Source organism: Thunnus thynnus, chromosome 4 (assembly GCF_963924715.1).
Source record: "Thunnus thynnus chromosome 4, fThuThy2.1, whole genome shotgun sequence".
Taxonomy (NCBI): Eukaryota; Metazoa; Chordata; class Actinopteri; order Scombriformes; family Scombridae; genus Thunnus; species Thunnus thynnus.
The window spans coordinates 29704478-29717000 of NC_089520.1; the positions used below are offsets into that span (position 1 = coordinate 29704478).

Here is a 12523-nt window from a genome sequence, read left to right on the forward strand (position 1 = left end):
TGCCTCTGGTCAACATGTTGAGAAATTAGTATTGATTAACAACCCAGGTCTTGGTCTGCCATCGGTCTCCCACAGGTATCCTCTGATTATTTAGGGCTATTGAACACTGAAAATCGTAGTTAATGAACCTTTAAATAATGATCAAGGCTTATCTGAACATATTAACTGATGGGGATTAGGAGCTCCCATAATCCATATCTATTAGGCCCAGAGGTAAAGCCACTCAGATACTGTAGAAACAGAGAGCAAATATCCTCCAGTGTTGTTTCACTGAAGGTGTTTTACCTTCCAATATTTCCATTACAAACACAAATGCAGTGTGTATATTGTATACAAATGTGCGTACATATCTCTTTAACAGGTACAACTTTATTCCAAGGATCCAGAGGGTTTCTGGGCAGAACATGGAAAACATCCAGTATCAAGCCAATCACAATGAAGGGGGGGAGCATTCCATTCTTATAAAATATAGAGCTTTAATTTATTAGTCAGCAACAACAATGGAAAGGGAAGATAAGAGTAATTTACACAAGTCATTACAATAACATCACCTCTGTGCATTTAGTTTTTTTCTTTTTTCATAAAGTCTGATGATGCAAAAAATACAAAACAAACAAAAACACTCAAAAACTAAAGACACATTTTTAAAAAATACCAACAAATTGTACAACCTTTCTTTGCATTTTTTGCTGTATAAGCCCTGGTCTCATTTGGAGGAGACAATCAGGAGCTGTGATTGATTCTGGGAATGCAGACAAATCCCAAATTGAGGAGCAGATACAGCTACCCCTGTATGAATTATAGATGCATCTTCGCAAAGGCATTCAAGCTGACTTTTACAGAGCCTGAATACAAGCTAGAAAAGGTGTGTTAAAGGCTTGCTATGTTTTCTTTGTCATGTAACTTCCTGGAGAACCGGTTACTGTACCATTGTTTTTAATAGTACTGTGTACAAGAGAATGAGCATAAAATTCTAATCAATAGAACCATCATCCATTTTTATCACACTCCTCCTATTAAATAAAACTGACTTTGTCTGTGTAACTAATATGCTACTAGTTTACATCTTTAAACGACAGTCTCCCATATTACTTGCCACCTATACACAGAAGCAAGGCAAGTTGACTTTATTCTCTGACAAAATCTATATTTATGATCACGAAAAGATGCACCATGCTTTATACAGGGGTATGTTTGGAGCTAGGACATCTTTAAAGCCTTTGTTCTACCCATTTTGCTGTACTGAGAATGTTTCTCAGACTGCAATGTACACTCCTAGAGATGAAGAACAGAACAGAAGAACAGAAAAAAACGACCACACAGTATCTTATCAGAATTACAGTACAAATACAGGTTCATGCACACAATGAAAGCCAGCTTCCCAATATTTTGGTTAGTGTCACAACATTGTTACAATGCTCTGTTGTGTATATATTTATTATTTTTTTTACCACAAATGAATGTCAGAGGAAGAAAGAACAGAGGATGTCTTGTGCTCAGAGCTAACATTACCGGGCACCAATTTCCATCTTAAACTGGATTTGTTTTTCACAGAAGTCCACTATAGCTTGCCCAAGTGTGCTTGTTACATTTGGCCCCAGCCAATGTCCCATGAAAGTAAAAGAATAATGCCCATTGTGCAAAACCTTGACCCTTTATTGCACCACACTCTCAGTTCAAAGGATATTTGCATTTGAAAAGAACCCAACCATTATATTTCCAATCATGTTTCATAAAAACTGATCTGATGCTTGCTCCTTTCATCTATGTTTCTTTTTTAAACTGGAGTTCATGGCCACTTGGAAGAGAAGCTGCAGGTTACTCAAAATAGAGTACAATTGAGAAAACATCTTTTTCCTTCTTTAATTGAGCAAATTTCCATAATCATAATTCGTATCTGGGCTGAGAAGTAGCAAAGATGCTGCGTTATTTTACAATCAATCCTCCAATAAAGCAGGAAATAGAAGAAAAAGCTAAAAAGGGCAAGAGACCAGTTTCTTATTAAAAGGCCAAATTACAACAGTGAGAATATTTGAACATCCTGTACAGTATGTCTGGGTTCCCATGGAGAACGTACTGTTTCCCCACATTAACTGGGACCATACAGTATGTCGATGGTCCCCTTGCAGTATAAAGTCTCTGTCCGCATGCAGCCACGAGGAGGTTGCGTCACAGGTGTTCCTGGAGTGTCCAGAAATAAAAGAGTCCTGGCAATTGAGTCAAAGCAAGCAAGAAACAACAGAGATCCCATCACCCCTTATCAACAACTCATTTCCCCATAACAGAGAGCTTCTCGTAGCTCACTCTTAACAGCTTACATGCCTGATAACACATTCCAAACAATCGCCAAGGTCATATGATGTTGACAGATGAGTTTTGTAATGACAGTAACAGCAACAATAAAATTAACAACATCAATAATAACAATAATATTCGCCCCAAAGGTACCTATACACAAAGAGCATGTTTTTTTTCTATAAGTACAAAGAAATCCACAGAATGATACTATATACAACCTACAATAAATACTGTGTATCATATATCTTACTGTTTGAGAGGATGTATGTGGGATTGTGTTTGTAAGCCTTTTTTTTCTCAGTTTGCTTTTTTTTTTCCGGTTTGTGGATTTTTTCATGTTGCTACTCTCAATGAGTCTCTCCCAGTTTTCACAGGGTGGGGGGAAGGGTGGTTGAGGGCGTTTCAGACACAAAGTTGGGCTCCTCATGTCTCTACCTCCTCCTCCTCCTCTTCCTCCTCCCCCTTCCCGTGATGCCGACGGTTGCGGGGCTTCTTCTGCTCTTTGAGCTCCTTCAGGTCTTTGGCCTTGAGGGCGCCCAGCAGTGGGTCTCCGAACTGCCAGTAGTCCTGGCAGTACTGATTGATCAGGCTCATCTCTGGCTGGCTTAGGATGGTCAGCAGGTCCTTGTACTGGCCTGCGCTGGGGGTCCACTGGGTGCTGCTGGAGTGGAGGGAAGATGGCACCAGCCCTCCCCCACCCTCCACCAGCACGTTGTTGACAGCCCGGCTCGACAGCACCACCAGCTGCAGCTTGACAAGCGTGTGTTTGAAGTTCTTCTCCGTGGCTGTACACTGGTACATGCCAGAGTCGGAGGGCTGCAGAGATCGCAGGAGAAGACCTTGCTCTGTCTTTAAAATCCGACCATCAGAACGCATCTGCAGAGACAAACAAATGGAGAAAAACAGCTCATGAAAAACCTGTGTGACAACTTGTGTATTAGGGGTGTAATGCAAAGCCACTATCTGTATCATTATGTATTTTACAAAAATATCTGTATTTGTATCTATAGTCATATTTATACCGCTTTATATACTGTTATATATATATATATATACTGCTTTATTTTCTGTGTTCAGTAATTTTCCGCTGTCATTTATACTCCTTTATACTCCTCATACACATACATATCCATAAGTTTAGCTGCCCACAAAATATACAAAATAACATTCATAACACAATATTTTAAACAAATGAAATAATAAAACTTGATTTGCACTTCAGCCACACATTCAATAGAAAGGAAAAGTAAGTCTAAACTGAGCCTAAATAAAATCTGTGTAAAAGTTAATGGTGCATGTGGAAATGATTGGTGAAAATAGAGCAGAAGGTTTTAACTGTGGGAAAATACAAGTCAGAATGGAATTGGGCCATATTGCATGATTTTTCTTTTTACTTTTGGAGGTTGTGTATATAATGAGAGGAGATGAATGTAGTGTTGCTAAAAGTGCTGGACTTCAATATCGTCTTAAGAGGTAAAAATAACACCTGTGCAACATCAGTCAAACTTTATCCTCCACTTCACAACCAATCTGGAAACATCCCTGAATGAACATCAAACAAAAACAATCTACTGCTCTGTATTTTTTGCACATAGCCTATTTGTTTCATGAAAAGTTCTTGCTGCCTTAGCTACAAAGCTATGTTCTTGAAAAAGTCTGAATCTGATCAATGTGAGCCAAGAAGTTAAAAGGAGTCCGTCTTTCTCTGATTTCTAGACAGATTTATGGACTTTTACCCTTGATAGGCACTGAAGATCCTGACACCACTGTATAAAGAGTGGGTTAGCAGAGAGGGTATAACTCTGAGTTTCAATTTGACTGAGTTATAACTCTGAGCAGAAGTAGTGTGATGTGAGGCAAATTGTGTCAATCAGGTGACATATTTATGAGTGCAAGAATTCGGATGCTGTTTGTAATTGTTCAGAATCTGAATAAAGTATTTGTTTCATCCTGTCTTGGTCTCTAAAGTAGATTAATATCCTTTATTTAAAAAAATAATTAATTCAAATGTCATCAAACAGTAACTGATGTAACTCCATTATGCCATCTCTTTCTGTATATCCACACCCATGAATCTGATAAGGTGATGACAGCTTTTTTGCTCAGAATCAGATGTGCGAGGCAGCAGCAAAGTCGGCTCTGCCTATGGGAATACAGACCATCCAACAGAATAGTCAATAAAAGGGAGGCAGCACACTACATAGCTTCACAATAAAACTTTAACTAGAGCCTCAGGGTTATATATCATGGCAGAGGGCTTTTTCACAGCTCTCCTTTATGTGTCCTTCCCTTGGGCATGAGGACGGTCGGAGGTCTGTGTGAGAAATCAGGCATCATTCTATCAGAGCCTGAATCACTTAATCACGTTAACAGATAATCTGAGAGAATTACACCGGAGTAATTTTTCAAATGTGTCATACTGCTTATAAATCTCCATCTCTCCATGACAACAAAGTAACAAAATGAAATGAAATACTGTGATGACAGTAAGGTAGCCCCCACCCCCATATGGCTAGATGTCCAAGGCAAATTCTTCATGTTCATCTGTAGAAGTGCTCATCTTGTCAGGATCAGGAAAGTTCAAGCCAATCCATTACTTCAGGAAGTTTATATTGTACTTTATAGTGAATAAATAGGCATTTGAGTTAACTACCCATAGATGCAATATGCTTGTATAACCAAAAACTTTGAGAAATACACTATGTGGCGGCTCACCTCTTTCCTGCGGTCGCTGTTATCTCTCTGCAGATGCCATTTGATGACAGCATGTGGAGAGCGGGCCTGACACTCCAGGAAGGTACTGCTACCCTCCACCCCATACTGCACCATCTCCAGAGTGTTCTTATTGGCTGCAGGGCAGAGAGAGAGAAAGGGATTTCCATGGCAACCAAACACTCATTACCATGAGCTCCTTAGGTCCAAAATCTCAGTTGTGGCAAATCAAAGTCCTTTTGGCAACACAGCTTCCACAGATTACCATAAAACTGCCAGAATACAGTCATTACAGCCCACAACAATGAGCACCTTGAACCGTTTTGAGCTGCAACAATGAGACATATCAGTACTTCCACCCTTCTGAGCTTATTAATAAACAAATAGAAGCAATAGAAGCAGAACTCAGGGGGTTTAAGGAACATGAGTCTTACTGTTGGAGTTGAAGCCTCGGCACTGGCGGATGGGGTTCCCGTACTTGACGTCCTGCCTCCGGCTACGTCTAAAGGGGTCAGACCAGTATTGCCGAATAAGGAGAGAAAAAAATAATAAAGCAACCGCAAGCCATTCAAAGCCATTCAACAAGACATGAAGCCATTTATGTATCAAATTCCACTGGATCCAACCACAAAGCAACATCCCATTATGTTATTATGTCCCTGCATTATGTGATTTTACATAATTCATTGGTTACTTTTTTAATACCACAAATGTATAATTTATTAGTGTAGTGTTAACCACAGTTTACCCAACGACTGTGATGAATGCAATGTCAAAAACAGATTAGGAGGCCTTTAACAGCCATTCAGCCATCCAGGCAGTCTAATTTGAGCATCATTCAACACAACAATTGAGTCAGTAAGTTAGTTATTAAGTTAGCGTGACTCATGCTATCACCGCTGTTGGTGCTCACCTCTTCTGCGAGGCGGAGTAGCGGGAGCAGGACTTGCCATCCCAGGCACAGTAAGGGTCTCTGGCCAGACAGCAGTCAGCGCAGGCCTCACCATACACATCACACCGGTGAAGAGCCAACTGGGTAAGCCCAACCACAGATGACACGTACAGCTGTTGCTGTTGAGGGAGAAGTGGACGGAAAATGATGTTAGACATAAGTTTGGATAGCACTTTAATTAGGTTTTGATTTGGATGCAATAAAGGAGAAAACAACCTGTGGGTTTTTTAGGACAGCTGCACTGAAATGAGCCAAAGACTCCACCAAACCAGAAGGATGTAATGAAATAAGTGTAAATTCTAGTCCTGTACAGTGCTGAAATAGCAGCAGGCTCTGGTTCATCTGGGGGAATATTGAGCTCATCTCTATCAGGTTGCTATCATCATGCACCTTCAAATTTTATGATCGGCTGTTTAAAATTCATCAGTCTGGCAGGATGTGTGTAACACTAACTCTCTGTCTGTAGAATGATGTCATAGCATGAGGAGGCCAAGTATTTTAATCACTTTGAAAGACAAGACTAAACTTTAATGTCTTTTCCATATTTCTCTCTTCATTGTCTCCCCCAGACTTAAAGGCATTCTATGAATTATGAAGGGAAGCAATAGGGAAACACAACCATATACATGCTGCTTGTGACATTTCCAAATTGTATCATTCATACATTTCTCTTTATGTAAAAGGTTGAGAAAATCAGCTGCACAGACATGCTTACCCTTTTGGATGAGATCTTCATTGTTGTAATTGGAGTAGGGACCTTGACAGAGAAAATAATATATTGTGAATGCAGTGTGTTATCTTTAAGGTAGATTAAATTGCAATATACAGAGGCATTAGCAAATGAAAGAAGACAAGAAAGGACAAGAAAATGATCACAAAAGGGGAGGTGTAGGACAAGCAAAATAAAGAACAAAGATGGAATTGCAAGGAGTGTAAGATAAAGTACGGTAGAGGAAGAGAGAGTGAGAAAGAAATGCTCACCTTGAACACCTCTACCTCCTCCAGGACCAGCTCCTCAGTCTGCAGGTCGTCTCTGGGGAGAACAATGACTTTCTGAACTGTCCCCTTATCTGTGGAGCACAACACAGACCTGTCAGATACACACCTGCAACCTCACACCCTTCCTCTGTCAACAGCCCCTTGGATTCCCATTTTATTCTCTCAGCAACTTCCAGCAAGGGATAATCCTCATATCAACAGGCTCCACTGTTCTCTTCACCTTTATCACGTGGTTCTCTTGAGTTTAAGCTCTTCTCAATGACGTGAGGCTCTGTTCCACTTAGTGTACTCGCTGCTGCCACCATGACAAACCTCTCCTGTCATCCTCAGCTTCCTTCTTCCTTTAGACCTATTCATTTGGATGCCATAAGACATTCCCTGGCATGTTTGATTTCTGTATTGAGTTAGGCATTCCTGTGAGAAGGATACCTGAGATTTATTATGACTTCTGCATTGAGTCTCAGTGCAGGGCTGAAAGGCTGCCTCTGACAGCAGCTGAAAGGACACACATTCCTCCACAGCGGCCGCCATCGCACACAAACCCATTACTCTCCTCCCGTAATGCACAGATGAACAAAGGAGCCAGTTAAGAGGCATCATATATGCAACATGTGAGGGCTGCATACTGTGCGGTGGCTGCTGTCATACTGGGGTCTTATTAAAGCTTTGAGGCAAGCAGACAAATAGATAATCTCTCTTACACCACTGGGCAAGATTAAGGTGATGGATATCCTAACTGTACCCCAACCACCCCTCCCTCTCCTCCTCTTCTTACCCCCTGTTTCTTTTCTCTCCCTCCCGCTGTTGATCCACCCCTGCCCCCCAGGTACAAATCTCCTGTTGTTTACATCGTGTGAATAGAGCAAGGTACAAACCCTTTGATTGGTTAAAATTCCACTTGAGCACAAAAGGCAAGAATGCTTTTCTCTTAATGATAAATGATTACAGGGGAGACAATCCCTCCACTTACATGGGATTTATTTCCACGGGGGGATTTTTTTCTCCATTATTCAACTTCCCACTGACATTGTCACTCATCATTCTGACTCTGATCAAAAGGGTTCATGGGTTCAGATTGACTTAATGTACATGTTATCACCACAGTCACTAAGAAATGATTAACAATGCTACAAAAAATTATTTTACAAACAGCCAAAAAACTTTGAGATTTGCCCCGTTCCCTTATTTCTATCAAATGAAATCCAGATAAAAGGTAAAAAACACTCACCAGTTCCTAGGAAGAGCACTTCATAGTTGCCGTCTGCAGCTGTCACCTGGTCCACCGTGATGGTGGTGAACTCATAGTCCACGTTGGTCCGAACCACCAGGGGGCGCTTGTGTACTGGGTACACAGCATTATACATGGCAGGGTGATTCCTCATGAAGTTAATCACTTCATCTGGGTAGTCCTTAGTGGACTTCATGTTGGGGGTGAATGTACCTCCAGGGCACTGAAACAGAAACACAAGCATTAACACTCTGAAAAAATGGACATAATCACGTGAAAAAAATGTATTTGGGGGCCTGTCTTGCAAAAACATAAAGAGTTTTGGTTATGTTGATGTATATCGGTCAGATGGTTTCTATTTGAGGTCTAAGTCAGAGAAAAATCACTGTTGTAGGTGTGGGATTCATGCGCAGGGTCAGTGAGGGGTAAGACTCACCGTGCCGGGTCGAGGGTAGGGGATCTTCCCAGTGTAGGCCACCCACTGGTAATTGGGACCCTCCTTGTGGGCAAAGGGTCCATTGAAGACCATACGGATGTCGGCCATGGAGTAGACACAAACTGCTGAGCCTTTGAACACAGAGCTATGAAGCAAATAGAAAAGAAAGTCAAGAAAATGTATCTCACTCAATGAGAAAAAAGCATAAATACTCCAATTTGGAAATTTTATCTTGGTGTTGTGTATATACAGAATCTGTTACAGAACACTAACCCAGAGACAGAAAAGACTCCATATATAACAGGGTTTTTTGTGTCCTGTGTTGGCTGTATGTAAACATCTCCTGTAAGAGAAAAGAGAGAAATCACATCAGTGCAAAGAGAACGGGTGAAGGAAACATCACGCTCCACAGCAAGCACTCTTCTTTACTAATATTTACACAGCTCTCAGTCAATCCAACCCCTCTTAGCCAGAGAGAGACCTTTAGGCTACACCAACCCGGAAGGAGTGATGCACTAACAAACATGAACTTTCATCTTTGTTGAAAAAACATGCCTCTGACTACTTGATTTTGATTATGAGCAAAGTGGGATTCTGTCTAAATATCTGAACCAAAAGTATAAAAGTCAAGGCATCATGTGGTAATTTCTGTGCTGTTTATTAAGTGTTTGTTTAAATGTGGGAGTCTCATTGCCTTGGTCACAGTCATTCATAACAAGACGTCTACAGCCATGCAAGCAGCTCTGTGAGGCTGCACTTAAGGACAGTGGTGCTTGGAGCTAAATGCTAATATCAGTATGCTAACATGCTCATAATATCAATGCTAACATACTGATGTTTACTGATTTAATATTATAAATATAATTATAGTACAATTTTTTACCATGTTAAAGATCTTATATTAGTGAGTTAGCATGCTAACATTTAGTAGGCTAATTAGCACACAACAAAAAGTACAGCTATAGTTGTTGAGACTTTTCCCTCAAAACCACAAATGTGAACCTTATGTTGGTGCTAGAGGAAAACTCTGGAGACCATTAGTGTCCGCACAAAATTTAATGTTAATCTATTCAATGGTCAATCAATTCAATATGATATTTCAGTTTGGACCAAAGTGGTGGAATGACCGATCAATCAGACTGACAGAAGAGCTTGAAGGAAGTTTAACAGTAGGTAATACTCTAATATAAAGGATAAGAGGGGAAACTTAGACCACAAATTGAATCTCTTGCATCCAGACAGCCTTCCTGACAGGCAATACAATAGTTTTAAAACCACAACAATTGACTGTGCAAAAGAACTGAATGACAGCCTCAGGAAGGACACCTTAGCTAAAGGCTTTATTGACAAGATAACACATAGACACTGAGCCTTGAGATGCTTTGACATCATACCTACCTAAACGAAGCAATCCAATCTAAGCACCAGGGACAAAGCAATGATATTTAACAGTAAAGCTGTGAAACCAAACAGTCTGGTTTTCTCTATAGTCTAGACTGTAGCAACGTGATTGCTGTGCCACCTGAGACCTCTTCTGAGGAGACAGAAAATTTAAACATGATGTGCAGGGAATCTCCTTTTCCAGTGTCCACAGTTCATGTCTTATACTTGGAAAGGAAATGTCTCTTCTCTCTCAAAGGAGAACTGTATCACATATTCTTCAGCCAATTTCAGATGTCTCTAAATCACAAATGCTCACATGCTCTGCCCTATAGTTCTGACACTGGACACTGCCTGATTTAGATGATCCTTTTGATACTGAGAAAAGGTCCACAGCAACAAATAAAGAGGAGCTAAACATGTCATGGGTGATAAGTCTCTCTCCTGTTGGGTACCTGACCTAAATACAAGGGACATTCAATGCCTACAATAGGACGAGGACCTTTGGCATGAAACAGAAAATGTGCTCCCAACCTAGTTGTGCACAGGGAAATGACCGCAGAGTAAAGACGCTATCGGTGAGAAAGTTGACAAGCAAGACACAGAAGGTGAAAAGCTAAAAATATGACTATTAGAACTCAGAAAGTGTGGAAACAGAAGGAGAGCTGATCATGTGCAAGTATACCAATTCAGATTTATGCACTCGCAGTCCCAAATAGACCAGCATGAGAAATTAGCTGTCAGGCTGCTATGCAGATAGAATGATACATGGAAGGGGTGTGCATTGTCTTTGAATCTGAACTGCTGGGTTCTGATCCTGTCCATATTAGAGAGTCTGTTCAGTGAAGCCTTCCTCTAGGGACTAGAGCCGTGAGCTCAGCACCGGAGGAAAGAATAAAGCTGAGAGATAGCAGGCACTTTGTCCTTATTTCTTAGTAGCCTCCAGATTCCCCAAAGTCACACCCTTACACACACACCACCACCACCATGCCATCTTCCACAGCTGCCACAGCTGGAGCAGTGGAACGGTCATGGGTTAGCATGGACACAGCACTACGGGCTGTCCTGGCTGTCACACAACAGATGATCCTTGTCATGACATACAGCTGTTGTACTGCAGAAATGAGCGATTTGCACGCAAGAACACGCAAGTGTGCGCATATGCACACAAGGTACCACTGAGGCCAGGATAGAACTATCCTAGACAAAGCTCATAAATGATCGCTAAAAACAGATCAAGGCTTCATGAAAACATGGAAAAAAAGTAAGGTGATTTGCAATAAAAGCTGTCCTGACAGGGCCATGATGACTTAGCTCCAGGGGATCTTGCGTATTTATAACAGCTAGGAAAGGATCCAGATTCCACAACAGTCTTTCCTATGCCTGTGTACAGATATATATATACAGTATATATGTATATATATAAATCTCAGCAGCCATATTTCCCATTTCTTCACATAAAAGAAATTTTCTGCTTGATCAGCCTTTGTGTTTTTTTTTGTTTTTGTTTTTTTATATCTGTGGTCTCTTCCTCCGAGTGTTTCTCCTTTCTTTATCTGACTCCTTTCTCTTGCTCTCTGTCTTTGCATCTGTCTAGCTACTAATCAAAGACTTAAGGCATGTCTTGTCTAAAATGCAAGAGCTCTTTCTATTTTTATGTTATTGAGAAACAAAAGCATTGTAGTATTGCATTTCAAATGACCGTGGGTCATTTAGGTGCAAGTTGTCAGGTAGTGCCAAATGTGTTACATATTCCAACTGTAAAAACTCCCCAGATCTCAGGCGTGCTTTGCCATAATGTCTTTCCACAGAGGACTACCACACCAGGGATACAGCTGGTCTGGATATTTCAACAAACTTCTCAGTAATGATCGTACAGTCATTTAATAAAAACCTTTAAAGAAAGCGGGCAAATTTAAGAATCCTTTCCTTCAAGCATGGTTACTTGAACTCTCCAAAACCATTCTGGCTTGAAATCATCTTCAGCTGTGCAGTGTAATGCATCCTTACTACATGCAGTAGTATGTATGTAGACCCTTAATGGCCTGCATTCAATGTGCAGTAGTTAAAGACTCATTTGCCCTTGTGAAATCCTAAAATCTCTGCTTTCCTCTGTAAAGACTAACTGTCCAGAAAAAAGAGCTTTATAAACATTCATACTAGACAGTAAATGTGAAGCCATTAGCATGAAACTTAATCACATCCAATTTACCGTCCCCTCTAGGAGTCCTTGGCAGGGACGGCTGCTCTTCCAACTGATGTGTAGTCTTTCCTTCTCTATGGACATGCCATGCTTGTCCTTGTTCATTCACCAGCCTGTTCCACTACACATTTCCAGTTTTATTCAAGCAGTCTCCTGAAAATCATCATCAGCGCCAACCGCTGACGACCCTCCAACCCTCTCACAGAGCCACTCTGCACCGCACGCCTGCGTCAACACTGACCTGACCAGTAAAGACAGAAGCCTCATTTGCAAAGGCAAAGCAAGCCCATTGCCACTCAGAACCGCTTTCACGTC

The 12523-nt window shown here is 41.0% G+C and overlaps 1 protein-coding gene across 4 annotated transcripts in view; it reads right to left on the reverse strand.

Annotated features, from left to right (window-relative positions):
• Positions 1–456: 456 nt before the first annotated feature.
• The window catches only part of sema3fb (sema domain, immunoglobulin domain (Ig), short basic domain, secreted, (semaphorin) 3Fb), a 61228-nt gene continuing 49161 nt past the window's right edge, over positions 457–12523 (reverse strand). For 2 of the 4 annotated variants that reach the window (XM_067588257.1, XM_067588255.1), the window contains 9 exons: positions 8899–8968; positions 8626–8770; positions 8190–8412; positions 6944–7032; positions 6678–6719; positions 5924–6081; positions 5445–5512; positions 5014–5147; positions 457–3174 (listed from right to left, as the gene is read on the reverse strand). In XM_067588257.1, coding sequence (XP_067444358.1) covers positions 2722–3174; positions 5014–5147; positions 5445–5512; positions 5924–6081; positions 6678–6719; positions 6944–7032; positions 8190–8412; positions 8626–8770; positions 8899–8968 — 1382 coding nt within the window. In that variant the 3' untranslated portion in view covers positions 457–2721. Of the gene's footprint in view, positions 3175–5013; positions 5148–5444; positions 5526–5921; positions 6082–6677; positions 6720–6943; positions 7033–8189; positions 8413–8625; positions 8771–8898; positions 8969–12523 lie in introns of all 4 variants that reach the window. The other 2 variants (XM_067588256.1, XM_067588254.1) reach the window with 1 other exon arrangement.